Source organism: Pleuronectes platessa, chromosome 19, assembly GCF_947347685.1.
Source record: "Pleuronectes platessa chromosome 19, fPlePla1.1, whole genome shotgun sequence".
Taxonomy (NCBI): domain Eukaryota; kingdom Metazoa; phylum Chordata; class Actinopteri; order Pleuronectiformes; family Pleuronectidae; genus Pleuronectes; species Pleuronectes platessa.
In genome coordinates, this window is record NC_070644.1 from 4,367,206 (window position 1) to 4,391,560 (window position 24,355).

Below are 24,355 nucleotides of genomic sequence, written 5' to 3' on the forward strand. Positions count from 1 at the left end.
GGGGAGTCGGAGGGAAAACGATCACAAACATTTTTCATTTTTATTTCTATACAACAGTCATAATCTAAACTAAAAACAAAATAAATATATTTTTAGTTTTATTCAATTATTTTGTTACATGAGTATCGCTATTTAAACATGCTACTAACAGGTAAATACCCCACTAAATCGCGTACTCCCCTATAACTGACTGTTGGTTTGACCCATGTGTTCCACGATAACAAACACTGGGAAACAGCCAAGCAGTTTGTTCCGCTAGATATCTGTCCGCTGAACTTTGATGCAAACTTTCTTTTAAATTCCTTCAATGATTATAATTAAAATGGTGAAAATATTTTTTGGGCTGTAATTAACTGTGTGAAGAAATTAAGGGAGGCTATTGACAGAAATTAGACAGAATTCAGAAGTACGTCCGGGCGGAAGTACCGTAACTGTGATAGGACCGCGCTGAGGATCTGAAGCGATGGCGGAGTCAGAAAACAATGTGGATTTAAAACGAAAAGCAGATGAAAGTCCGGTGGCAGAAGGAAATGAAGAAGAGGAAGAATGGGTCGGGCCGATGCCCAACGAAGCCACACAACCCAAGAAAAGGAAAGGTTAGTTTGCGGGTGGTTTATTATCTCGGTACTTTGCGTTCTTGTCACACTCCCGCTAATCGAAGCTAATATATGCTAACCAGAGCTATTGTGGAATATATCTGTTTTTGCGTTTCAGTTTTGGAATATGAGCGCGTCTACCTGAACAACCTGCCTTCAGCTGCCATGTACGAGAGGAGCTACATGCACAGAGACGTGATCTCGCACATAGTTTGCACCAAGTAAGTCACTCTTCAGTCAACTTTAGCTCTGTGCTGGTAGAAGTTCTCAGATCCTTTACTCATTCAAGATGTAAAATCAACAGTCCAAAAGTACTCAAACGTCCAGACCCTGTATTTAAAATGTGACTTTCTTCCAAACAAATATACTTAAACTATCAGAAGTAAAAGTGATCAGTTCAATATGCAGGAACACTCTTCCATAATATTCTTGATCTACCCATTATATGGAGCTGTCTAAAGGAGGGGCACAGCACTGGCTTACATGCAATAGTGTTTATGTTCTTGTTATTATTAACGGATTTCCAGTTCCCAATATATTGTCTCTTAAAAACAACAGGCTTGTTTGCCTCACAAGGAAAGTAGACAATAACAGACTTTTCTGAGGTGTAAAACTAACATTCATTATTATTATATTGTATAGTCAGTCCACCTCAAACTCATTCACAACCCAGAGAGACAAATTCAATACATAAGTTCGTATCCATACAATTGTCACAGTAACATAGGTCAAGACACTTTTATTTATAAAGCCTATAATAACAAATTTTCCTCAAAGAGATTAACCAGGACTTCCTCTTAATCTCTCTCATTTCAGGACAGACTTCATCATCACAGCCAGCCAGGACGGCCATGTCAAGTTCTGGAAGAAGAGAGAGGACGAGGGAATAGAGTTTGTCAAACATTTCCGGAGTCATCTCGGTATGAACTGAATGGATCTGTCACTTTTATAACAGTCTTCATGGTAATGGGCTAAACGGATTGACATGATATAATTTGTGAATGAATCTTAATTGAGGTAAAAGTGTATGTGGGGGGGAAATGGTGATATTTATTTGAAGTCATGTGGTCCAGCCCTCATGACCATTAATTATCTTCACATTTTCTGCAGGTTTCTTGGAGTGCATTGCAGTCAGTTCTGAAGGGGCTCTTTTCTGCTCTGTCGGTGATGATCAGGCCATGAAAGTATTTGATGTTGTCAATTTTGACATGATCAATATGCTGAAGATGGGGTGAGTCTAAATTAAAAATACAAGTGTAAATCAGGTGTTATGAATTCACATGAAGGCACAGTTATAACGCTTTCTTATTAATACATGATTTTTCTCTTGTCTTGGAAGCTTTCATCCAGGTCAGTGTGAGTGGATCTATAACCCCGGAGATGCCATTTCCACAGTGGCCTGCTCGGAAAAAACCACAGGGAAGATCTTTGTGTATGACGGACGGGGAGGCAGCGAAGTCCTCCATGTCTTCGACAAAATGCATTCCTCGCCGCTGGCCCAAATGCGCCTAAATCCCCGATTTAGAGTCATCGTTTCTGCAGACAAAGCAGGGATGCTGGAGTACTGGACCGGCCTTCCGAGTGATTTCAAGTTCCCCAAACATGTGGACTGGGAATTCAAAACAGACACAGATTTGTATGAATTTGCAAAAAACAAAACCTATCCCACCAGCCTGGCGTTTTCTTCTGATGGAAGGAAGATGGCCACAATTGCCACTGACAGGAAAGTCAGGATCTTCCGTTTTCTGACCGGAAAACTGACGAGGGTGTTTGATGAATCATTATCGGTGAGCTCTAGCACACGTTTCAGCTTGAATCTTTACCGATGTGAATTCACACATTCATCACACATGCTTCTTCATATGTTAGATGTTCACAGAGCTGCAACAGATGAGGCAGCAGCTGCCTGACATGGAGTTCGGGCGACGAATGGCTTCGGAGAGAGAGCTGGAGAAAGTGGATGGTATCCGGTTGACAAATATCATCTTTGATGAGACCGGCCACTTTGTGCTCTACGGGACAATGCTGGGCATCAAGGTCATCAATGTGGAAACCAACAGGTAGGAAGTAATAGAATGAAAAGCATCCCAGTTCCCCATATGTTCTAAGCATTAGCCATTGTCATTAAATGTGTGGCAATTGATTTTAAAAGTAAAAAGTGTAGATTTAAGAGTACAAAAGGAGGTTCAGTAGAAATACTCGCTTTCATACGTGTCAGCGTTTTGTATATTATCAGTAGAGTTTTACCAGAGTTGAATATATTGATTGACTAAACCGTTCAGTCTTTGTCTTTTCCACCACCTTGTTGTGAAGTACCTAGTGGATCTCAAATGTGAAGTAAAGTCTCATGAATCTTGTTCCCCAGATGTGTGCGGATCCTCGGGAAGCTGGAGAACATTCGTGTGGTCCAGCTGAGTTTGTTTCAGGGCGTCGCAAAGGCCTCGCAGGTGGCCCCCACTGTGGAGATGAAGGCGTCTGATAATCCTGCCTTAGATAACGTAACGCCCGACCCCACCATATTCTGCACAGCCTTCAAGAAGAACCGCTTTTACATGGTGAGATTACATGACATTCCCTTTCAAGATCATAACGCTTTATTGTTTTTCTGTTTAGTACTTATGTTAATGCATCTTTTTTCTCAAGTTCTCCAAAAGAGAACCAGAGGATACAAAGGGCGCAGACTCAGACCGAGACATCTTTAACGAGAAACCTTCCAAGGAAGAGGTTATGGCTGCGACTCAGGCCGAGGGCCCCAAGAGAGTGTCTGACAGTGCCATCATCCACACCACCATGGGAGACATCCACATCAAGCTCTTCCCAGTAGAGTAGGTTTTCAGCTCGCACACGATGGTTTTATTTGGAAATCATCTCTACATTTAACCAGTTGTTAACAGAACTTTGGTCTTTTGTTTGTAGATGCCCAAAAACCGTGGAGAACTTCTGCGTTCACAGCAGGAATAGCTACTTTAACGGTCACATATTCCACAGAGTAATCAAGGCAAGTCCTCTGTTCATCAGGCCAAACACACTCATGTATCCATCTCTGCATTGTCTGCTGTGGCTTAATCTTTGTCTCTCTTGTGCACAGGGCTTTATGATCCAGACAGGAGACCCAACAGGCACAGGCATGGGAGGAGAGAGCATCTGGGGAGGAGAGTTCGAGGACGAGTTCCACGCCACGCTGAGGCACGACCGCCCGTACACGCTCAGTATGGCAAATGGAGGCCCCGGCACCAACGGCTCCCAGTTTTTCATCACTGTCGTACCCACTGTAAGTTGTTAGTAGTTTACAATAGATCATCCAATGTGCTCTTGCATAACAGGCTGTTAGCCACAGGTTAAAATAAGAAGACCAGGTCATTACTCTTCTGGATCAAATACCGTGACATAAAAACTTACAGTGTAATATGTACATAGTGGTAAAAAGTATGTGTTATCCTTATTTTAAGCCCTGAAACTGAATATGTTCATCTTTTAAAGGAAAAGTTCCACAGTTTGGGATACATGCTTATTAGCTTTCTTGCATGGAGTTGGATGATGTTTGTCCATTAAAACATTCCATTACACCCAGGAGATAGTTAGCTTAGCATGAAGACTGAATACAGCTGTAAACAGAACATCATGTCAGACCAGTTTGTAAAAATGTTGTAAAAAATGGGCAAAAGACCCAACACCACCATTTGTTATGCCAGTTACCGGGGCCTGGAGCCACTCTTAGGGCTGAGAGGTGGCGTATACCCTGAACAGGTCTCCAGGACATTGTTTTGAAGCTAATACCTGATTCAATAGAGGCAGTAAGTGTATAGGGGTGCCACCGGTGAGCATCCTTCATGCTGACTGTCATTAATCCTTAATTTGCCAATAAACTAGGTTTAAAAATCCACTGAACTCATCTCCCCTGATGCATACATTTTCACATGTTGAAACGTAAATGTATCCAGGATGAAGTCTCGAGCTGTGCCCCTGCTTCCATGTCTCACCGCAGCTGCCACATTTTGTCCTTAAATCTCCAGCCCTGTCTGAATACTGCTTTAACCGACACCTAGATTAATCCAGCTATGAGTCCATGTTGAGTTCATGTGCCTCTGTTTTCTGTTCCGCAGCCTTGGCTCGACAACAAGCACACTGTGTTTGGGAGATGTACAAAAGGCATGGAGGCCGTCCAGAGGATCTCCAATGTCAAAATTAACCCCAAGACCGACAAACCATACGAAGACATCAGCATCATCAACATAACCATCAAGTGATTGTACGTCCATATTTGTGTACATGTTTTTTTTTTACCAGATTGACAAATTAAAAGACGTTCAATGCGATTGTGGTCAGGATGTTATGTTTTAGAGGTCCGTCATCAGTGTCTTCTGCTCAACGAAGCAGATTACAGTGCTAAAGAAAGGAAAAATATCTGCCAGCCAGAAGGATAAGGTTAAGTAGTTTATTTTACAGCAGAACATTATGAATAATTTACAAAAGCCATCATTAAGTCCACTGGTAACAAAGGTTTAAATGCGCGTTGTGCTTCTACGGTTCAAATGTAAATGTTTTCACAAACTATGTGGAAAGGCTTTTCACACGTGCATTTTTTTTTTATTTGTCTTTTTATACATAGGTACAAGTAGTAAACATTACATAGCAATGAATAAAGATTAAATGAAAAACTCAAATGATGGTTCCTCAATAATAAGACAAGTGTCAGTGTTAGGTTTTGATGTTTCACATTACATTCCTGAAGGCTGCAGATATAAGGTGTACCATCTTGTTAAGCACTCCAGACACACGATCAGGACTCGTGAGATGTTTAAATAGGAATATTTTCACAAGACGTGTTGGTTTGCTGTGAGTTTAATACTCAAGAGTCGACTAAGAAACAGCAGAGACTTCATTTGCTTCCAACCGAAAACCAGTGAGGCAGCGGACAAGCGCATCTGTCAAATCCTGCGTGCAAGACACTCCACCAAACAGGCAGAGTCGGTGCATTGAAACAAATTTTCTCACACGGTTCCCCCCCCCCCACCCACCCACCAATAGCAACATCCTTGTTCCTGCTCATAAATAAGTTCAGTAAACAGTTTGTTCTTGTAACAGTAAACACTACATTCAAACCAAAACCCTTACTGGTGCGCCATTTCAAGACCAGCTGTGGCATTTAAATAGGTTCAAACACTTAAAAAGATTAATTTGCGCACGCAACTGAAAGACCCAAGAAACATCGACAGCTATTGCTTACATCAGATGACGAGGTGAAGTGAGCGCTCGGCCAAAATCGGAAAACATTAGATCGTCAGTTCGAAGCTGCTGGGCTCAATAGGACCTTAAGTGAACGTTTCTGTCCCATCTCACTTACCTGCAAATACCCTTGAACTAAAATGGGCGCTGCTGTTATTTCCCAGGAGTAATCAATACTGTCACTATAATAAGGACGACTCTGCATTTTGTTGAGATTACTGTTGCACTGTGATGGCCGAGATAAGTAACATGTGACATGGAGAACAGAGATACATTCCACTCTGTCAGGATATGGAGCATTTCTAACATTTGACTGGACCTAAGTCAACTAGCTATCGATAAAAGGGTTAGAACGAAGAAAAGCTAAAGTATCATGTGTTAGACTGTGTGCCTAAGCTGCCTTAAAACTGAAGCAGGATAAGAGGTTGGAGTACTAACTCAGGTTTTTGTCCCATTGGGTTTATTTCTCAGGCTGGTGCATGTAGGTTGGACAGGCTTTCAGATAGGTTATAGTTTCAGTGTTCCCATTAAATGAGCCTCGAGAGTATTAACATCTTTGTTGTCTTTGCTCACGGCGGTGAACAAAGACGGAAAGATGAAGAGAGAAGGCTTAAAGCCATGGTGTCGTCTTAAAAGTGAATGCTCGGAGGTTGTGATACAGCTGATGGAGAGAGCTCGGGGGCGGGGGTTTGGCAGTTTAGGGGAGAGTCAGTAAGGAGAGGCAGGGGAATGACAGTTAGGCTACGTCCAGGACACCAGCAGCAACCAGCTGCCTGGAGAGCCAGTCCAAACCCTCGTGGAGGCCCATCCCACTGCGGGCGTCGCAGCCCTGGATGTGCCAGCTCCTCCCACAGCACAGCTTGTGTAGGCTCAGCAGCTCCGTCATCTCCTCCACTGAGACAGCGCCGGGAACATCCTGTAACACAAACATCATAAAAACTGAGGATCAACTCAGAAGAAAGGATAGAGGCACATGGGGGTGGGGAGTCTGAAGTCCATTACCTGCTTGTTTGCGAAGATGAGCAACAAAGCGTCCCTCAGCTCCTTCTCTGTCAGTAGTTTGGCCAGCTCGCTGTGAGCCTCCATCAGTCTGTCTCTGTGGCAGCTGTCGATCACAAACACCACCGCTGCACACACACATACATAAAAGTTAGGGTCACATCAGATCACATTTTTAAACCATATTCAAGTGGTTGAAATCATTTGTATATGAAAAAATATATCAAACTAAGATCTTTAGCTACTAGTATGTAATGTAGGCTGAGTTCACCACATTGGTTCAGCCGGAAATATCTAAATGACTCTTGGATTGCTGTGACGTCCGCAAATATTCATGATACCCAGAAAAAAAACAACCTTACTGACTTTCTTAACTCCCCCTTTCCTCTAGTGCCACCAGCAGGTCAAACGTATTAGTTACTTATCTTCTGAAATATCTGAAATATTCACTTAATTCACCTCCATTAACATCGGCACTGACCCGGTTCATACCTGGTATCCATTGATCCAATCTAAAGTGAACAGTGCTAAGTTCAGCTGTAAATCACACCAGACACATTTTGAGATTTGGCCACATTCTTTTAACGCAAATGGGTTCTCGGCTGCATGTGAAGAACCCCCTACTCAGCTGACTTCCCCCTTGACCTGTACGTTTCAAAATGAAGTAAAGTATTTTTACACCTCTCAGTTTTTCGCATACACTGAATTACTTGTTGCCATCCCCACAACTTTTAACAGGGGAGTGACATCTGATCACAGGAGACACACTCTAATAACTGGTTGTAAACTGATGAACTCAGAGCTGTTTGCCTGTGATGGGATCATTTGAGACAGATTCGATACAAGGTCTGAACAGGGCCAGCACAGAGACCGACATCAAGAACGTTGATAAAGAACTCAGTCTCTACAAAGGGAGCTTTGAGCATCACAAATAATAAGAGTCAGGGACATAGCATAATAGAAAACAGCTTGAGGTGGCGTTTTCAAATCCACTGTCAATGTGAAGTTTGAATCTGTCAACAACTCAATAGACTTGTTGACATCACTCACTGAAATGGGCCAGGTAGTACATCCTCTAACTGCATTTTTCATCTTGCTGTAAAAATCGTGTGCTGCATTCCATTTCGCTGTATAAACGGTGACACTGCTTTATTTCTGTGCTGACTAAGTGAGCTCAGTCCTACTTCGTGCCATGGCTCTCAGACAAGACTAATAGCATGACTAACCAGCATAATTAAGACCTAATTGACAGTGTTTTCCTGTTACTGGAAAGAAAGACATATATGAAGTTAAAAAAGTTGAGCTCACAAACTTCCAGGGTGGATTTTTATTCAAGAAAAATGAGTCTAGAGTAGGGTTAGAAAAACTGGGAATATTTAAAGTTGGAAACTTTCCATGGGAATATACGGGAATTAACGGGAATAAACTGGAAATTGTGTGGGTAATTTATACTAACTGTATTTACCTTGTCATATACAGACATAAATATATACATTTTATTTTGTCATAGGCTGATTTGAGCCCTGAGGAAACTTTGGACACTTGACTATATGCTTCTGCATCTTTGTGTCATTCTTAACATAGGTCTTTGCACAGTATTTGCAAATGTACACAGCCTTTCCTTCTACATTGGCTTGGGTAAAATGTCTCCATACAGGAGATAGTGCACGTGGCATTGTTCTGTAGAATAAGATGAGAAAAAAAGCTTGTAAAAAAACACTAATGCAATGCCAGAGATATAAATAGTTGGCAAAAAAATTGGAATCGTCTTTAAAAATATTTTACAATTGATGGATAAATGAATAGAAAGAGGCTAGATGAACAGATGAACAACCCTCAATCAGCATGTTAATATATTTTCCCCAGTAATATCATCGAAACTTACCTGACTAGTCCTGCCCACTACAGCAGGCCTCAATAGCCCTGCTGTAGTGTGCAGGATGCTGGGAATTATCTGCGCATGTGATGGAGAAATGCACAGTGAAGGGTTGAAATTCAACGTGCAGCGTGTGCTGCATTCCATACATCTTTAAAATAGAGTTTTGAATTATGTTTTTATTGTTCAGCCCTTAGTTCGCGTATTTAATTTTTTTTTCAAAATTCCCGAGCTTAATATTCCCATGGAAAGTTTCTGGAAATTTTCCGCCCCTTTGCAACCCTAGTCTAGAGTCAACTATCAACAGGAATCTTTGTTTTCCATGTGCTGCAGAATATATTGCATTTGTTGTGTAACATTTACAAAATATATAACTTAATGCTTATAGAACATAAAGTGCATCCAGTACCTTGAGTGTTGAGATAGTAGTGTTTCCAGAGGGGTCTGAGCTTGTGTTTTCCACCCACATCCCAGATGGTGAACTTCAAGTTCTTATATTCAACTGTCTCTACATTGAAACCTTAAATAAGGGGGAAATAATGAGATTCAGACAATGTTGAGGAGATTTGACTGAAAAATAACACACAGTTTCTAAATAAGTCAACTGATACATATTCATTATGCTGCAAATGGACTTACCGATAGTTGGGATGGGTTGCATGAACTCATCTTGTTTCAGCTTGAAGAGGATGGTGGTTTTCCCCGCTCCATCGAGCCCCAGTGTCACAACACGGATCTCCATCTTTGGACCAATGTGGACCCGGTTGTCCTGGAAATGTTTGGAGTAGGTTGTTACATAGCGTACAATTTAAGCCCCTCACATTGAACAGGATTTCTTGGCTGATCGATGGGGACAGGGATGATTTCGAGTGGGGGACGGCATGTACCTTGGTGAAGGTGACAGGGATGCCAGCATCCAGCTGAATGTGATCTGCCAGCTCGGTGAACTGGTGCTGCTGCTTCTGTAGTGTCTCCAGCAAACAGTTGATCTCCTGCTTTGCCAGCACAACTCTGCAGTCGTCCTGCAACAGAAAAGAAAGAGAAAACATCAGGACTAAACGTGAACTGAGGGAGGGGTCAAGGTTTTTTGTTACTTGCACCTGATGAGAGCTAACCCAACCCTCTATCCCTGTTCTTAACTTTTCGATGAAGAAGTCCACCGTGTCATTAGTGACAGCCTCTTCTTTATGACCAAAAATAGTTGGCAGGGATGTATAAACAAATACTATGCATGACATGTAAAGGTAAACTATATTATGAATACTGTATAGCTGCTTTCAGACATGCACTGAACTCCTGAGAGGCTGTATGTATGAACCCAAATGTCCGAGAGCCGATGTTAGAACACAAAAGGGAGATGCCACTTCCTCTTATTGTGTCACATTTGATGCTTTTTACTCAGACGTCGCACAATTGTGTTTTCACAGCATAAAGTTCTCTCTCCTTTCATCTGTTGGCCGTTTTCTTTCATTCAGCATGAGCGCAGATGCATTGTGGGAAACAAAGAATCCAATATATAGGGGAAAAAATTCTCACTAAACATTTGTACAGCGCTATAAAGTGGCGACCTCCCCATACAGTGAGTAGTGAGTGATTTCAGCCATAGACCAGAGCCCCGGCCAATTCAAAGTAATAGAGAAAAATATACATGATTTATATTTTAGAAATGTAGATTATTAACCAGCACCCTCTGGTGCATATGTGTGTGTATAAAAGAGACAGAGGGAGAGAGAGAGAGAAAGAGGTGGAGTAATCACAGCCTAGTATTGCAGGTCAATGCATGGTCTATGGGTCGACTCGTGCATCACTACTGTACATCAACCCGAGACTGTAAACTTAATTCTTGCGCTGACAAAAAGTTTGTTGTGCTTCCTACCTGCTGAAGAGTTTTCTCACAGTGAAGGCAGGCGGTGGACACCTGAGACAGCAGGATGGTCATGTCCTCCTGCTGCTGCCTCAGCCAGATCAGCCTCTCCCTGACGTGAGCGTCCACCACGCTCAGCGCCATCTCCTCCTGCCGACACAGAGTCTCGTGGAGGTCTGCGAAGTAAGCTCGCACGCAGGAGCGTGCACTTTCTGCTGTGCCGGGGACCTGATGCAGAGAATTACATAAGTAGCGGAAAAGAAGCTAAATCACTCATATTTGAGAAGGCCGCTCTCTGTCTTACATGTTCAGTGTGTGCCATGCCAATTCCGTCCTCTATTATCTGCTCGCCACCTTCTATTAGCTGCACGATGCCCACCAGCTTCCTCGAGTACTCGGACACCTCGTCTGTGAAGGTGCGGATGCAGTGGGCCATGTCCAAAATGGATGCACGGATCTGATTAGCTTCAGACTCAAGAACGGCATGCTGAAAAGAAAGCTGGGGATGAGGATGTCTTTTCGGGTGAGGATATCTACTATTCGTTTTGAGCATGTTTTCAACTACCTTATGTCCCTGGTGCTTGCCGTACTCCTTACACACACAGCACATGAGAGGCCCAGTTAGACAGGGCTCCTCCAGGCAGACAAACTCAATGGCGTGGACCTGATGCTGTGGGCACAAGGTCTTCTCATGAGGCTTGTCCGCCAGCGGCACCCGGCGGTGTTTGGCCAGGGTGCGAGTGGAGTGGGTGAGTTGTGAGCACTCAGCACACAGGTGGGTGGCGCACACGGTGCAGTACATCGAGGCTGTGTGGCTCTCGTCCTCATCACACCGTATTATGCACTAGATGAAAAGAGGAATTGGGAATGAAAGGTGTCTTAAACAAAGCTTTCAGGGACTTTGGTGACGTTTCCTTACTTCTCCCATGCCTTTCAGAACATCCTCCGCCATCCCAGACTGGTTGGACGCTCCATTCTGGAGCCGCTCCAAGAGTTCGAGCAGAGCAAAGTTCTTCTTCAGGCCCCAAACTCCAGAGTCACCTAAACAGAAATGATATTCACACTCAATACAGAGAAAAAGATGGGTGAAAAAATTGCAATGTAGAAGTTTCCTTTGTGAGGAGTTGCTCTTTTTTCCAGTGTGGATCCAGTGCAATAACACATCTATTAAAACATGAACAAGAACTGAATAAACCCCTTTACAACATTGTCTCATTAAACCTTGTTATGAGCTCAGAGGATCTAAGTTGGATGGAATAATATCTGCGGGTTAAAGCCAGTTCATTCATGGTTTGACCAATTTCTATGTAAGGATCTTTCTCTGGAATCAACAGACGTGTGTTGGAAAACACCAATAAATTAAGAGAAGAGGCACCTTTTAATCAACTTTATGATGAGTCATGGAGAGATGCACTACAGATCCTGCGTACTTTCTCCGGGTAGACAAACAATCTCCGATTTAGCTTCCATGTATAAGCATTATACATTTCATTGTTCCTTTATTGCTCTGTGTCTTTACAAGATTTACAATAACTTTTAAATATGGAAACAATGGGTCAAGATGATCCTGGTCAACAGGACAGGTGTATGAAGGTCATGCATGTATTTCAGACAGGACATGAATATGTCTTCACGTTACTATAGGAACAGGAGATCCTCTTTCTCACCCAGCTCAGTGACCTGTCTGTCGAAGGGGCAGCGGACCGCTCTGCCATGAAGGGGCAGCCGGGTGAGACAATCGTGGCACACTGTGTGTCCACAGAGCAAAAGACGAGGGACCTTGTCCCCCTGGAGAGAGAAGACGTCCTCACACACGCCACACTCCAGCACCTGGGAAATGAATACACACAACGTGGTTAAATTCCAGAGAAGCCCTCTGTGTGTGTGGGTTTATCAGCTACTGCTGTAGAACCAGTTCTGACATTAGAGGGGAGGAGTGTTTTAATAGCTGGCACGGGTTTCACAACCCTTACAAGGACCCGTTGTGATTGACAGACAGTCGGTGAGGTTGATGGCTGATTGGTGAATATCTTCAGTTCATCTACAGTGAGTTGTATTGAGATGGATCACGGTGAGATAATTCACTGACATCAATGTGATCTGAGCAGATCTGAGACCTTCGCAGTCACCTGCACCCACAACCCTTCCTGCTGTGATCTTTACACAAATCGCATGTGACTATTAAGAGAGAAGCAGGTTGTAACTTGCACGCACACCGAGCAGCGACTTCTCAAACCGATCACGTTACTGAGGAGCTGCGGTGAGGCACAGTCAGTGCAGATGAACCTGTGTCAGCAGCCTCAAACAGCAGCCCTGGGGTTTACACTGCACGCACATCAGTTCGTGGTGAAACACGCAGAGCTCTTCTGGTCATACATGTTCACTAACACAGCTCAGATCGACTGAGGATGAGTGTTTTTAGTATCCGAGGCCACCAACGCCAACGCAGCAGCCTTCACCCAAAACCAGCAGCCACGAAGGCAGCCTGCAGTCGACCCCTGGATTCTAAATGATAAAACAACATGGCCATCACATGCCTCCATCTAGCTGTGAGCATTAGTGAATGAGTTACAACCTTGACGGTGCTTCCATGCGCTGCTCTCCCGTGTCGGGTGCATGTCTCCATCGTCGCCACAGCGCCCTGCTTGTTTATTCCTGCTGCGGCAGCGGCCATTCTTGGACGACAGCGCAGAGGGCTGAGCAGGGCCAAGAGCACAATCCCGCGAAGACTTCCGGTCTCGTTCCTTAAGCCCCATCACCGTACAATACCGTTATTTCGCTCAGTTTATTCCCCAAAAATACAATTTAATTTACTGTATGTGACATTTCATTGTATCTTGGTATGATATCGATGGTGTCATAGGTGAAACTTAACCAGAAACTGCAATTTTGGCTGTTATCTTCTTCTATTACGCATGCACAATGCAAACTAGTCGTGTCGACGCTAACAAGAAGCAAATCGTAAATATGCGAAAATAAGCTGACGTCCTGTATTCAGACATTTATAATCAATTGTCATAGAAATAAGGGAGCAATGAATAATCAATGTCTTAAGAATCACATAGTGCAGACATTTTTTTTAATTAAAGGGCTTAAAGGGTGTATATTCAATATTTAGAAACCAGCAAATGAATTTTATACGTAACCATCACAGTCTGTAGTTACCATAGAGACATATTAAAGAGTAAATAAGAACGTCAACTTCTTTGAACCCCCATCACCAGTACGAACTACAAGTCCCACAATGCAGCCCGGTTGGTCATGTGGTTATGACGTATTTTTCGCGCGTCCCCTCGTCCTGACCAAGAACAGCAGTAGAGTGGAAGCTCATCGCAAGTCTCTCAGTGCGTATTTATACATTTTCACTTAAAACAACTTTGACTGTGATGATGACAATGTGCTTCCGGTCTTTTCTCATGTGATTGATGATACTCGTTGAGGAGGTTGAGGTATATCTCTTCCATGTTTACATTCTGGGCGCCCAGCTCACTGTGTTCAACGTTAAACCCGTGTTTCCCTGTGCCTGGTTTTACAGCCACACGTCCTCTGCTCTCAGGCATCCACCACTGATGTCTCAACAACCGCAGCAGACTCTGCCCTCCGCCCCAGACTCCCCCGCCCTGGTGGTCACCTCCAACGTGCAGAAATATGCCATCAAGAAGAAGAAGGTGCTCAGTCCCGAGGAAGCGGAGCTGTATGAACTGACCCAGGCTGCAGGACTCACTATTGACCAAGAGGTGTTCAAGTAAGCGCACTGGTACCCGGGAGGAAAGCTGCCTGTGGTGTGTGTGGAGGAATACACTGAGGGGAAAGGCTGTGTGTCTGTTTCTCATGCTCCTCCTCTTGTTCTCTCAGGATCATAGTGGAGCTGTTGAAAATGAACGTGGCTCCTCAAGCAGTCTTCCAGACACTGAAGGCCATGTGTGCGGGTCAGAGAGTGGCCGACAGCTGCGGCGGAGAGTCCACTTCAGCTGCCTCCCACACCACCATTACCACAGCCCCCACAGAGCCCAGAGGTGAGTGTCTGGACAGCAGGGCGCAGGTGGAAAGCCAGAAGGTGTTTCTCCGTATTGTGGCGGAGGAGGTTTCTGCTCAGGTTGAAGTATTTCATGCTGGAAACTGCAGAGTCCTGATCCGGGGCTGCGCATCAATATCAGAACATTTAAGTCACAGATCTACTGGTAAAAAAGGGGGCGATTGCTGAAACATAATTTTTTGGGATTACAGAAAAATATCTTAGCTACTTATAAACGTCCAATTGTAAAGAAACAAAACATGATTCATATTGATAAAGGCTTTGGGTGGGATGTTATTTTTCATTAAACTCAATAAAAGAACCGATATGGCCTCATCCTGATTAGAGCCCTGCAGCAGAGCCACTTTGCTAGTGGATCATTTGTGTTGTATTATTCATATATAGTAGTTATTATAGTATTCACAGTGTAAATATCCGTGGTGGTGTTGGTTTGCAAGACCTTTGTGTTTGAATAACAAAATGTACCAATATCCAAGCTGAAGCCTGAATTGTCATGACTGGGTGATTTTGACTGAGGTCTTGAAGCTTATGTGTCAATGTACTTACAATATAAATATATACAACAGACAGGTTTCACAAAAAAAGATCATGTCATAGAAAGTGGAACTAATAAGTGCAACAACCGCTTGACAAAACTACACAGCACAACCTTTCACTGGTAAAATGAAATGGAACCTATTCATTATTCACATTCACTGTGCATTTCTTGCACTGACATGTCAACTGCTGCGTTAATGTGCCATTGAACTAACCTCTTTATATACATGGTATACAGTACTAACCCTATTTACCAGCGGCAGATATAAATATACACAGGTGGAAGTAGCGTAGTTGTAAATCCATGCTGGAGAAATTGTGACTCATTTGATACTGAAAAGAACATCAGACATGACATCACATCAAAAGCTGCTAACGCACCACAATTGGCAGTTATATCAAATCAATTACGTAATGACTAATTAATGTATAGATCATTTAAAGTATTGGGCCCCAACACAATCAATTCAGCTACTTGTGTTGGATGTATATCTGATTACAAAGCTCAAATTCAAGGCAGGGCTGCCATCATCCTGGTTATAATTTAATGTGTGAACAACACATTCCCAGTCAGAGTAATGTGAAGGTTTCCTGTTCTTTCCATAAGGCTCAAACTACGCCATCGCATTCAAAAGGCTTATTTCAAAATAACTCAATATTTATTTAAGTGCATTTTATAGATATGAAGATGCAAAATAATGATGATAATGAATAAATAATGATGATGAGATGTGGTGTTGGATCAGTTCAATACTTTCTATAGAGCAAATGAGTGACTATGTTTTGGTGCACAGCCAAACTGAGACCTTCAGACCTTCCCTCTGAAGGTCTCATCTACACCCTCTCCCAGTCAAGAGGCGCAATTTTATAGGTTTAATTAAAAGCTTTAATGGCGGCTGCTTTCTCTTTAACCTGTTAGAGCTCTAGGAGACTGGTATTGTTCATACTTTCCCATATAGAACAGAATTCATTATGACTGTTGTTAACTGCAACTCAGGGTTATTGTTTTCTGGCACTCGAGATGGTGGAATGATAATACCGGACGTAGTTAAAGGTCCAGTGTGTAAGATTTGGATGAAAGGGATCTATTATCCGAAAATTAATATAAAACAATCCTAGTCATGTTTTCACCTGGGTGTAATAATCTATTTTGTATTAATTGTTGTTTTCTTTACCCTAGAATGGGCACTTTATATTAAAATACTTTATATTTACATCAGGAGCAGGTCCTCTCTACAGTAGCCCAGACTGGACAAACTAAACACCTTTTTTTGAGCTTTTATGACAACTGAAGGCTGCCAAGGATTTTCTTTCATGTTTGGAAGGGGAGGGTGAGGTGAGGGGGATTCGGCTGCAACATGCAACTTCGCCACTAGATGAACTATAGCAACTGGAAACTCTCAGTCCATTGTCATTTCATATCTGACCCGGCTACAAACTGGTTGAAACACCACTGGATTTGTGCTGCAGAGGGAGTGGATCCCTTTAAAGTAACGGTCCCAACTTTCGGAATGTTTTAATGCGTTTTGTTTTTCTGACAGACTTTACCTTTCACATAACTTTTGTATTCTCCCTGTGCTCTCTGCTTCTCCCGTCCCTCTTCAGGCATGTGAAACACTCACATTCCTCCACTGAAGTACTGTACATTCTGTAGCAGAGGTTCTCGTCCTTCACTCTGCGTCACCTACCCCCCCCCCTCCCACTAACTAAATTCCCTCTTCACTTCACCCCATAATGAGCTTTTGCGCTTGAATGGCGGTGAACTGAAGACCAAGGTTATACAGTAGAAGGTCTGATAAGCTGATCACCACTGTGTGCGCATCACTTTGCTTTCTAATTTCCTTTTTTTCCCCATGAATTCAGTTTTTTTCCCCTTTTCTTTCTGTCCCTCTTGTTTCCTGAAGAAGAGGACACTTTGGTCTCTGGAAAGAGCCCTAAGCCTCCTGCCGCTCCCCCCTCAGCGTCTGGCCTCAGAGCCACAAGGGTCAACACTAAGATTGCGGTCTACGGCCCCCAAGACTCTAGCTCTCCTCACTCTCAAGGTCCCCTCTGGTGCACTCGTGTCCCTCACCTCCATCTGTCTGCTTGCTTGCCCTTTTTCCTTTCTTATTATAAATGTCGGGGTTTTTGCCGACACTTCATTCTGTGTTTTGACTGCTTTCCCCATTTCATAACTATGCAGAGTGGAAAAATGTTGTATGCATGTTGTTTGCACATGCATGTGTGTGTGTGGATTGACAAAACCTACACATTTCGCGAAATTCATCATTTTTTTGTTTTAAAAGTGGCTAGGAAGTCGAAAAGAAATCCTCTGATACCAGTTAATGGTTGAAATGTGATTATTTTCAGAAACTTTTATTTGTGGGACTCTGCATGGATTTAGAAATTCCAAAATTCATCTCTCTGCATGAATGTTGAAGAGAACAGAAAAAATAGAATTCCCTGAATATTTCACAGCAATTGAGGAAAATAGAATTCAACTGCCTGATTTTCATTGAAAGCTGGACTTTGACCATATACTGGATTTAACAATCTCCTGGGGAGAACATCAATTTCAGAAAAGTATTTGGACAGTGGCACTTTTTCTGCTCCAATTTCTCTGAACTTAAGCACATTTTAACACACTGGACTGCTAAATGTTTCTTTGGCAGCCAAGTGTCCTTTCCTTCTGAGGTGGAGTTGTCTGTCTGTGTGAGTGAAGAAGATAAATAATGGGGCTTAAAGAACAAAAAGCAATAATCTATCTCTGTTGGCCGGTGCACATAGGAAAACTAGAAGAAAATGAGGGAAATGAGAGATTTCACTCGAGACAATTCATCTAAAGTTTTGTGATTGTGTCTTAACTGAACTGAACAAGAATTTTCAAATCAAAAATTATTTATTTACCCCAGATATGAATTTGGAAAATTCTTAAAGCCTCCCCATTCCGTCTGGTTGTTGCTGTTTGGTATTTACACTATTAAAATAGTAATAGTTTTTACCAGGCCTTCTTTACATTACATACTGAATGAAGACATATAGACCCAAGTTAACTCCTCAGACTCAGCCATCACAGTTACTAATTGCTAAAACCACTTTCTAGTCACTTCATGGTGCATGCTACTTTAAGGTGTGCAGTGTAGATGTGCTATGTTAAGAGAAGGTAAAGCATCTGTAACCATTTTCTCTGACGTCGTATGTGAAATGCATATTTTCTCATCTGTTTTCCTCGCCATCGTCCTTTACATTTTTTAACGTGCCATGCAGCTTGGAATAAACATAAGGCTGCAGTCAGAATAACTCCTCCTCCTTCTGATCTTTCATCTCATCATATGTTTTCTTCCTGTCAGCAGTGCGCAGTAAAGCTGGAGCGAGCCACAGCGAGAAGAGCAGAGAGGGCTCCAGCCAGAGAGTGCAGCGGCAGCCGAGCGCCACCAGAGGGCAGAAGACCAAGAGCTCCGGTAGCAGCAGTTCCTCCTCTCAGATAAATTCCACATGAGACTCAGGTCAATGTGAGAACATTTGTAAATATATACCTTTCTCTTTGTTTAACTTAACTTTATTTTTACTGTGTAACCTGTTTAATGGGTTGGTTTACCCCAACCATGAGAAGCTGGTTTATTTGTCTCTGCCTTAATTCAATGGAGCTGAACAGAACAGTTAGAAATTGAAGAAATTAGAACATTTGTATATTCAGAAATAATCACCAGATTACTCTGGTTAATCCACAGATCTCAGTGTGCCATTTTTCATTTTCCGATTCAACATAGTTCCAATGAAAACGCTTCACAGTGAGGTCTGTGAAGAGCCACAGATATCTGAAAACCTTAAAAAATGTTAAATGCACGACTAGATAATAATGTTAAGTGAGAAAATATGGAACATTTTGGGTAAACCCATCCTTTAAAATTCTAACATAATAAGAAATAATAAAGTCTTGAGTGTCTTCTACTCATTATTGTTACGGCTGTTGCTACTTTAAGTGAGTCAAGCCTTTTGTCACCTTCTAACATGCAACAGGCCTAAAGAGAAATTCTAATGTTGTTATTCAATGTGCTGCTTTTTATAATTCTATAAATCTTTGATAAATCCAATAAATGGTAAACCTTCTGAATGTCTAAAATGTCAATTTTTTTAACCTAATTATTTGTGAGAGATGCGCCAATCCTGCTTTTTCCCCTGAATAACTCAATAACTCAACAGAATCCAATTCTGATACTATTACACACTCCAGACAAGTTTTAAGGAAAAATACCTTTGAATAATCACTGTTTGGCGACACTATGCCTCTAGAGCTGAGCTCCACAGAGAATTATGGAGCTTTCATAGGGAGTGTCAGCTCATAATCAAACTCTGTGTATATTCTACATTATCTGTGAGAGTGTAACATCCAAGTCAATAATTAAAGGGATGTGTGAAAATCACTGGAATCACATAAACCTCATGTAAATGTAGGTCAGGGATTGTTGGGGCACTTATAATTGAATTGGTTGCTGAAACAGTATTTGATGTGGATTTGTCAAGTCGTGACTGCTTTTTATCTGAGCTGTTTCCCATAATGCATCTGGCATGTTTAATATTTGTTTTTGGCCTATTAAACGATCAAATATATAATTTTCCATTATTCCACCCCAACAGCAAAAGTCAAAGAAAGATGGGGCTTCAACAATTACCTTCACAGATCTCAGAGCAGCGGTAGTGTCTCTCCTCTCAGACGCCGGATGAGTGCAGCTGTTATGTCTTTCTATTCCTGAATGGCTGATAATCGTCTCTGAACCTTGAGGGAGGCAGGTTACTCTGTGATGGAGATGAGACACCCATCTGTAAGTGTCCCTTTCAAGGAATGCTCGCTGCTATTGATCTGACTATTAATCTCATAGTCTCATTGATTTTTCTTTTCTGTCCCATGATAGTGAGAAGTTAATGGTTTTAAATGGTTTTTATTTATATAGAGTTTTTCTAGTCTTTATGACCACTCAAAGCGCTTTACAGTACAGTTCTACATTCACTCATTCACACACACATTCATACAGTGCATCTATTCGCGACACTTTGTTATTCTGTGGGGGGCCATTCGGGGTTCCGCATCTTGCGCAAGGACACTTCGGCATGCAGATGGGTCAGACTGGGGATCGAACCGCCGACCTTCAGGTTGGAGGACGACCACTCTACCCCTCAGCCACAGCCGCCCTAGAAGCATAGAAGTGTAGTAGATACACTAGCCGAGCACCTTATTACATACTCTATAATAACACAAGGTAATTCCTCCCTTTGCTCTCAAGCAGCCTCAGTTCTTCTTGCGATGGATTCCTCAGCATGGTGAACACTTTGCCATTCTTCTCCACGTTGACTCTTCACATCTGCAGATACTGCACATCCATGCTGCCAGTCTCCATGTTCATAAAACCAGGCTTCTACTTTGAGGCATGCAGGAAGGAGCCATAAAAGGATGGACATGTTCAGCAACAACACTCAGCGAGCTGATCTGGATCTTCAGGCTGGCCCGTCCGTTGTTCTGAATTGTTTCACTTCCATCACATGGGGGCAGTAGAAGCACACTGTAATTGAGCTTGTCCCTTAGTGGGGCCAAATTCTGCTTTTCTCAGCCTTTCCAGAAAGCTGATAGCTATCGTCAATGAAAGTTAATCTCAAAGGAATGCGTTTTGTATATGTCGACTCGGTGCATTTGAGACAAAGCATCCACTCATGCACAGACACACTATACCTCAGAGGTGATGCCGAGACAGACTGAGGTGTGTGTGTGTGTGTGTGTGTGTGTGTGTGTGTGTGTGTGTGTGTGTGTGTGTGTGTGTGTGTGTGTGTGTGTGTGTGTGTGTGTGTGTGTGTGTGTGTGTGTGTGTGTGTGTGTGTGTGTGTGTGTGTGTGTGTGAGAGAGAGAGTGAGAGAGGCAGGCAGGCTGCAGGGCTTTATGTAGCTGCAGGTCTTTTATGTGGCCGTTTGTCCTGTTTATATGTTCCTGCCTCTCCTCTGCGCTCTGCATTGATGGCAGCGTGCCTGTAATTGATGGCACCATATTGCTGTGGTGTAGCAGGTTTAATGGGGCTTGACAGAGCAAGGGAAAGCAGCATGCAACCAGGGAGGGAACTTAACCCCTTCACACACCGCCCCACCCTCCATCCGTGTCCCCGTCCCCGTTCTCCGCCGGCGCCCTCGCCTGTTCCCCTGGCCCTCGGCGCCCTCCCCCTGCACATCTCCGCGTGCAAACCCAAACGAGAATACAAATGGGCCCTACTGTGATTAGCTTGTTTACGACTCCTACTGTTATCAGTGGTCATGGTGCTGGCATTTTGGTTCATGATCAAGGAAGCTCAGACACCCCTCTGACTCCACTTCCGAAAATAAATACTCGCCAGCTGTTGGTGCTCTCCACTGTTTTGCTCGGAGGAACCTAAATGTGTTTGACAAAGGTAAACGGCTGGGAATTTATTCCCTTCAAACTCGCTGCCAGACTGAACTTCCCCAGGCGACCCACAGGGGCCAGTGTGGATCCGAGCTCCTGACGCGGCCTTCCCCTGCCTCGGATTTCCATAAGCAACTGGGTCCAGCTTCTCTGGGATGTGTTCATTTTCTTATGAGGGAATTTCATAGGCAGACTCTTCTATTAAACCGGGGAGCGCTATCCTTCACTCAGATGCAGCTCACATGTGAAGTTGTGCTCGGGCATGGACACACCACACGCGCCATTAATCAACGGGGACGGTGAAATGATGCTATTGTGCGCGAGGCAGGGCGAACAGCACATTGAAGAATGAGCTAGTCAGAGCTGTTGGCAAATCATTAATGTAAGGTGTTGGTCTAAAGCAAGTTCTCACACTCTCTCTGTTCAAGCTGTTCCCAGGTGACAAAAAACTGGGGAGAGACACTATTTTAAGAGCCGGTATCACACCTCTCTTTCTATTTCTCTCCCCCCCATCACTTATATTCCCTCCTGAATTTCTTTCTCTGTGAGAGCACTCGGCTGCTGTGTGGAGGAATATCATCCACTTTTGCCCCTCTTCTCTCTGTCATCCCCCTTTCTCCCGGGTATTATCCCATCCCGTGAACCCTTGGACCACATTTCTCTCCAAATTTATGGGCCACTTTCCCCCTCACTTGTTGTCTCTCTACATTCACTCCCTGCTCTAACCCCGTCACTCTCCATCATCGCACACACCGTCCTCCTCCTCCTCCTCCTCCTCCTCCTCCTCCTCCTCCTCCGCCCCCACGCTCCTCGCCATCACCCTCCTTGCCAGGCTCGCTGCAGATTGGCTATTTCCTGCACGCCGCCCTGCAGAGCCCTTATCAGAGGCAGAGTGCTGATTGTTGGTCTGTCTCTCAGGCTGACTGACAGTCCGGGCTGCGCTGCTGAAATGCCTGATTTGGTCAATGTTTGTCTGCGGGGCCTTATCTCCACACCTTATATTAACTGCCTTGACAGTGTGTGCAGGCAGTCTCTCTCCATCTTGTTGCCCCCCCCCCCCTCCGCCCCCTTGCTCGTCCCCTCCACCTCCCTCCACTCACTGTCTCTATCTCCATTGACTCTCGGCTGCACGCTACAGTCTTTCAGCCAAACATTTTCCTGCTGATCCTCCTCTTCCATCATTCCCTCCTCGCTCGCAGCTTGATCAGCATCTTAAGCACCACGGATGCCACTTCATTATTATTTCTTATTTCTTCCAAAAGCAATCATGGCCACATACTGCTAGTGATATATTGTATTTAACCACGCACGCTGATATTTCTTGGTTTTATCTAAATATTCACCTCTGACATTTCTGCAGCAAATTGAATACAACGGACACAAATTTGCACGTCATAGCACTAACGAATAAAGTTTGAATTCACCAGAAACCACTATTTCCAGTAACAGTGGGTCTGTTAGTCTGGATAATCCAAACATCTCACTGTGAAGAGTTTTAATTGATACTCAGGTCATGGTTTGAAATCTCCCATAGAGTCTATAAATGTTTTAACTGCTTAAATCTTTCATATTTTATTTCTTCACTTGTGTGTTTCAAGTAGTTTGTATGGAAATTAAATCATTGTAAGTGCTTATTAACACAACAGAAGTAACCTTACTTAAACTAAAACAAGTAGCTTTGTCTCTGTGATTTCTGCAGGTAGAGTAATCACGGTACATACTTCTCTCAGGGAAACTTGCTAAGGACTCATTTGCAATTAAAGCTTTGCTAAATAAGCATGAGATGCTGAGACAAAAACTGCAATTCAGCTGAAGGCTCTGAAAAATACAGTTGGTGGACCTTGAGTTGTACATGAGGCCTTCCTGTTCTGTGTTAGAGCGAAAAAAACAACTCAACATGCTGAAATATTATACCCTTTATTTAGTTATTTATTTAGCTACTTAGTTAAGGCCAAAACGTTATGTCTAACAAGGTTGGAACTGTCTAGAAAATAGATAGAAATGATGAAAATCTTTGTTTAGATTTTGGCCTCAAATTCCTGGAAAACATATCAAGGACTCGACCTCGGTGTCCTCAGTTATAGCTGCTGCTCTCAGGTGGAAATCTCAGTGAAGGACATCTAGATTAAGTACAACTAAATTACAAGACCCCATGCATAACAACATACATTTGTAACTTTACTGAGCTGTACCTTCAAGGCCTCACTTGCAAAGCTGCCTCGTTGTGGTAAACAGAAATACATACATTTTGTAAAATCTTCTAAATCTCATTTATACATTTTCTCAATCTCCCAATGGGAGAATAAAACAAAATGGAATCCATTTTATTCCATTTGGAATAATGTTAGTGTCACCTGCACTGTCCAGCAGACACTCGATGAGACATTTATTTGATAAGACTTGTAACTTCCACTTGGGAAAAAAATAAGCATTGTCTGGAAATCTTCTATATTTGGCAACAAATCTCACAAAAAGACTAAAACCATTAATGAACTAACAAGTATTGTCAGTGTATCCAAAGCAACATGATAATTATTCCCCTGTGCCGGAGAGCTCCTGTGTAGTCAGAGCAATGAGGCACACGTCTCCCTTCATCACCATGAACACACACACACTGAAGTTTATTTTGACTTACTGACGCACACACACAGCGTCCTGCTGCAGAACAACAGAAAAAGTCCTCATTAAATGCGCTATTAACATGTGTTTGAGCAACATTTGATAAACACTTCATCACACTTCAATTTCTCCTTGGAAATTATGAACCCTAATATTTGAATGAAACTTTATTTATATATCTTATTGGGATTTGTAGACAATA

General features: G+C 43.0%; 3 protein-coding genes across 7 annotated transcripts; 2 read left to right on the plus strand and 1 right to left on the minus strand.

Annotated features, from left to right (window-relative positions):
- The first annotated feature begins 414 nt into the window (after nt 1-414).
- On the plus strand, nt 415-5,260 carry ppwd1 (peptidylprolyl isomerase domain and WD repeat containing 1). The gene is made up of 11 exons (XM_053447659.1): nt 415-596; nt 715-817; nt 1,413-1,516; nt 1,707-1,827; nt 1,936-2,383; nt 2,466-2,656; nt 2,962-3,151; nt 3,240-3,421; nt 3,513-3,594; nt 3,685-3,867; nt 4,700-5,260. Exons 1-11 carry the CDS (start codon nt 464-466, stop codon nt 4,841-4,843), a joined length of 1,881 nt encoding a protein of 626 aa, XP_053303634.1. The 5' UTR covers nt 415-463; the 3' UTR covers nt 4,844-5,260.
- trim23 (tripartite motif containing 23) lies at nt 5,018-13,269 on the minus strand. Its single transcript, XM_053447660.1, has 11 exons — nt 13,137-13,269; nt 12,229-12,391; nt 11,481-11,602; nt 11,127-11,405; nt 10,866-11,048; nt 10,574-10,789; nt 9,585-9,719; nt 9,337-9,466; nt 9,107-9,217; nt 6,825-6,949; nt 5,018-6,738 (listed from the first exon to the last, which is right to left on the minus strand). Exons 1-11 carry the CDS (start codon nt 13,233-13,235, stop codon nt 6,559-6,561), a joined length of 1,743 nt encoding a protein of 580 aa, XP_053303635.1. The 5' UTR covers nt 13,236-13,269; the 3' UTR covers nt 5,018-6,558.
- A 545-nt stretch (nt 13,270-13,814) lies between these two features.
- On the plus strand, nt 13,815-19,223 carry mzt2b (mitotic spindle organizing protein 2B). Of its 5 annotated transcripts, none has more exons than XM_053411028.1 (4): nt 13,815-13,905; nt 14,097-14,306; nt 14,417-14,577; nt 18,464-19,223. In XM_053411028.1, exons 2-4 carry the CDS (start codon nt 14,131-14,133, stop codon nt 18,610-18,612), a joined length of 486 nt encoding a protein of 161 aa, XP_053267003.1. In that variant the 5' UTR covers nt 13,815-13,905; nt 14,097-14,130; the 3' UTR covers nt 18,613-19,223. The 5 variants fall into 5 exon arrangements, with proteins under 5 accessions (XP_053267003.1, XP_053267008.1, XP_053267005.1 ...); XM_053411033.1 differs by having other exon boundaries at nt 18,467-19,223; XM_053411030.1 differs by having other exon boundaries at nt 13,825-13,905; nt 14,118-14,306.
- Nucleotides 19,224-24,355: the final 5,132 nt, after the last annotated feature.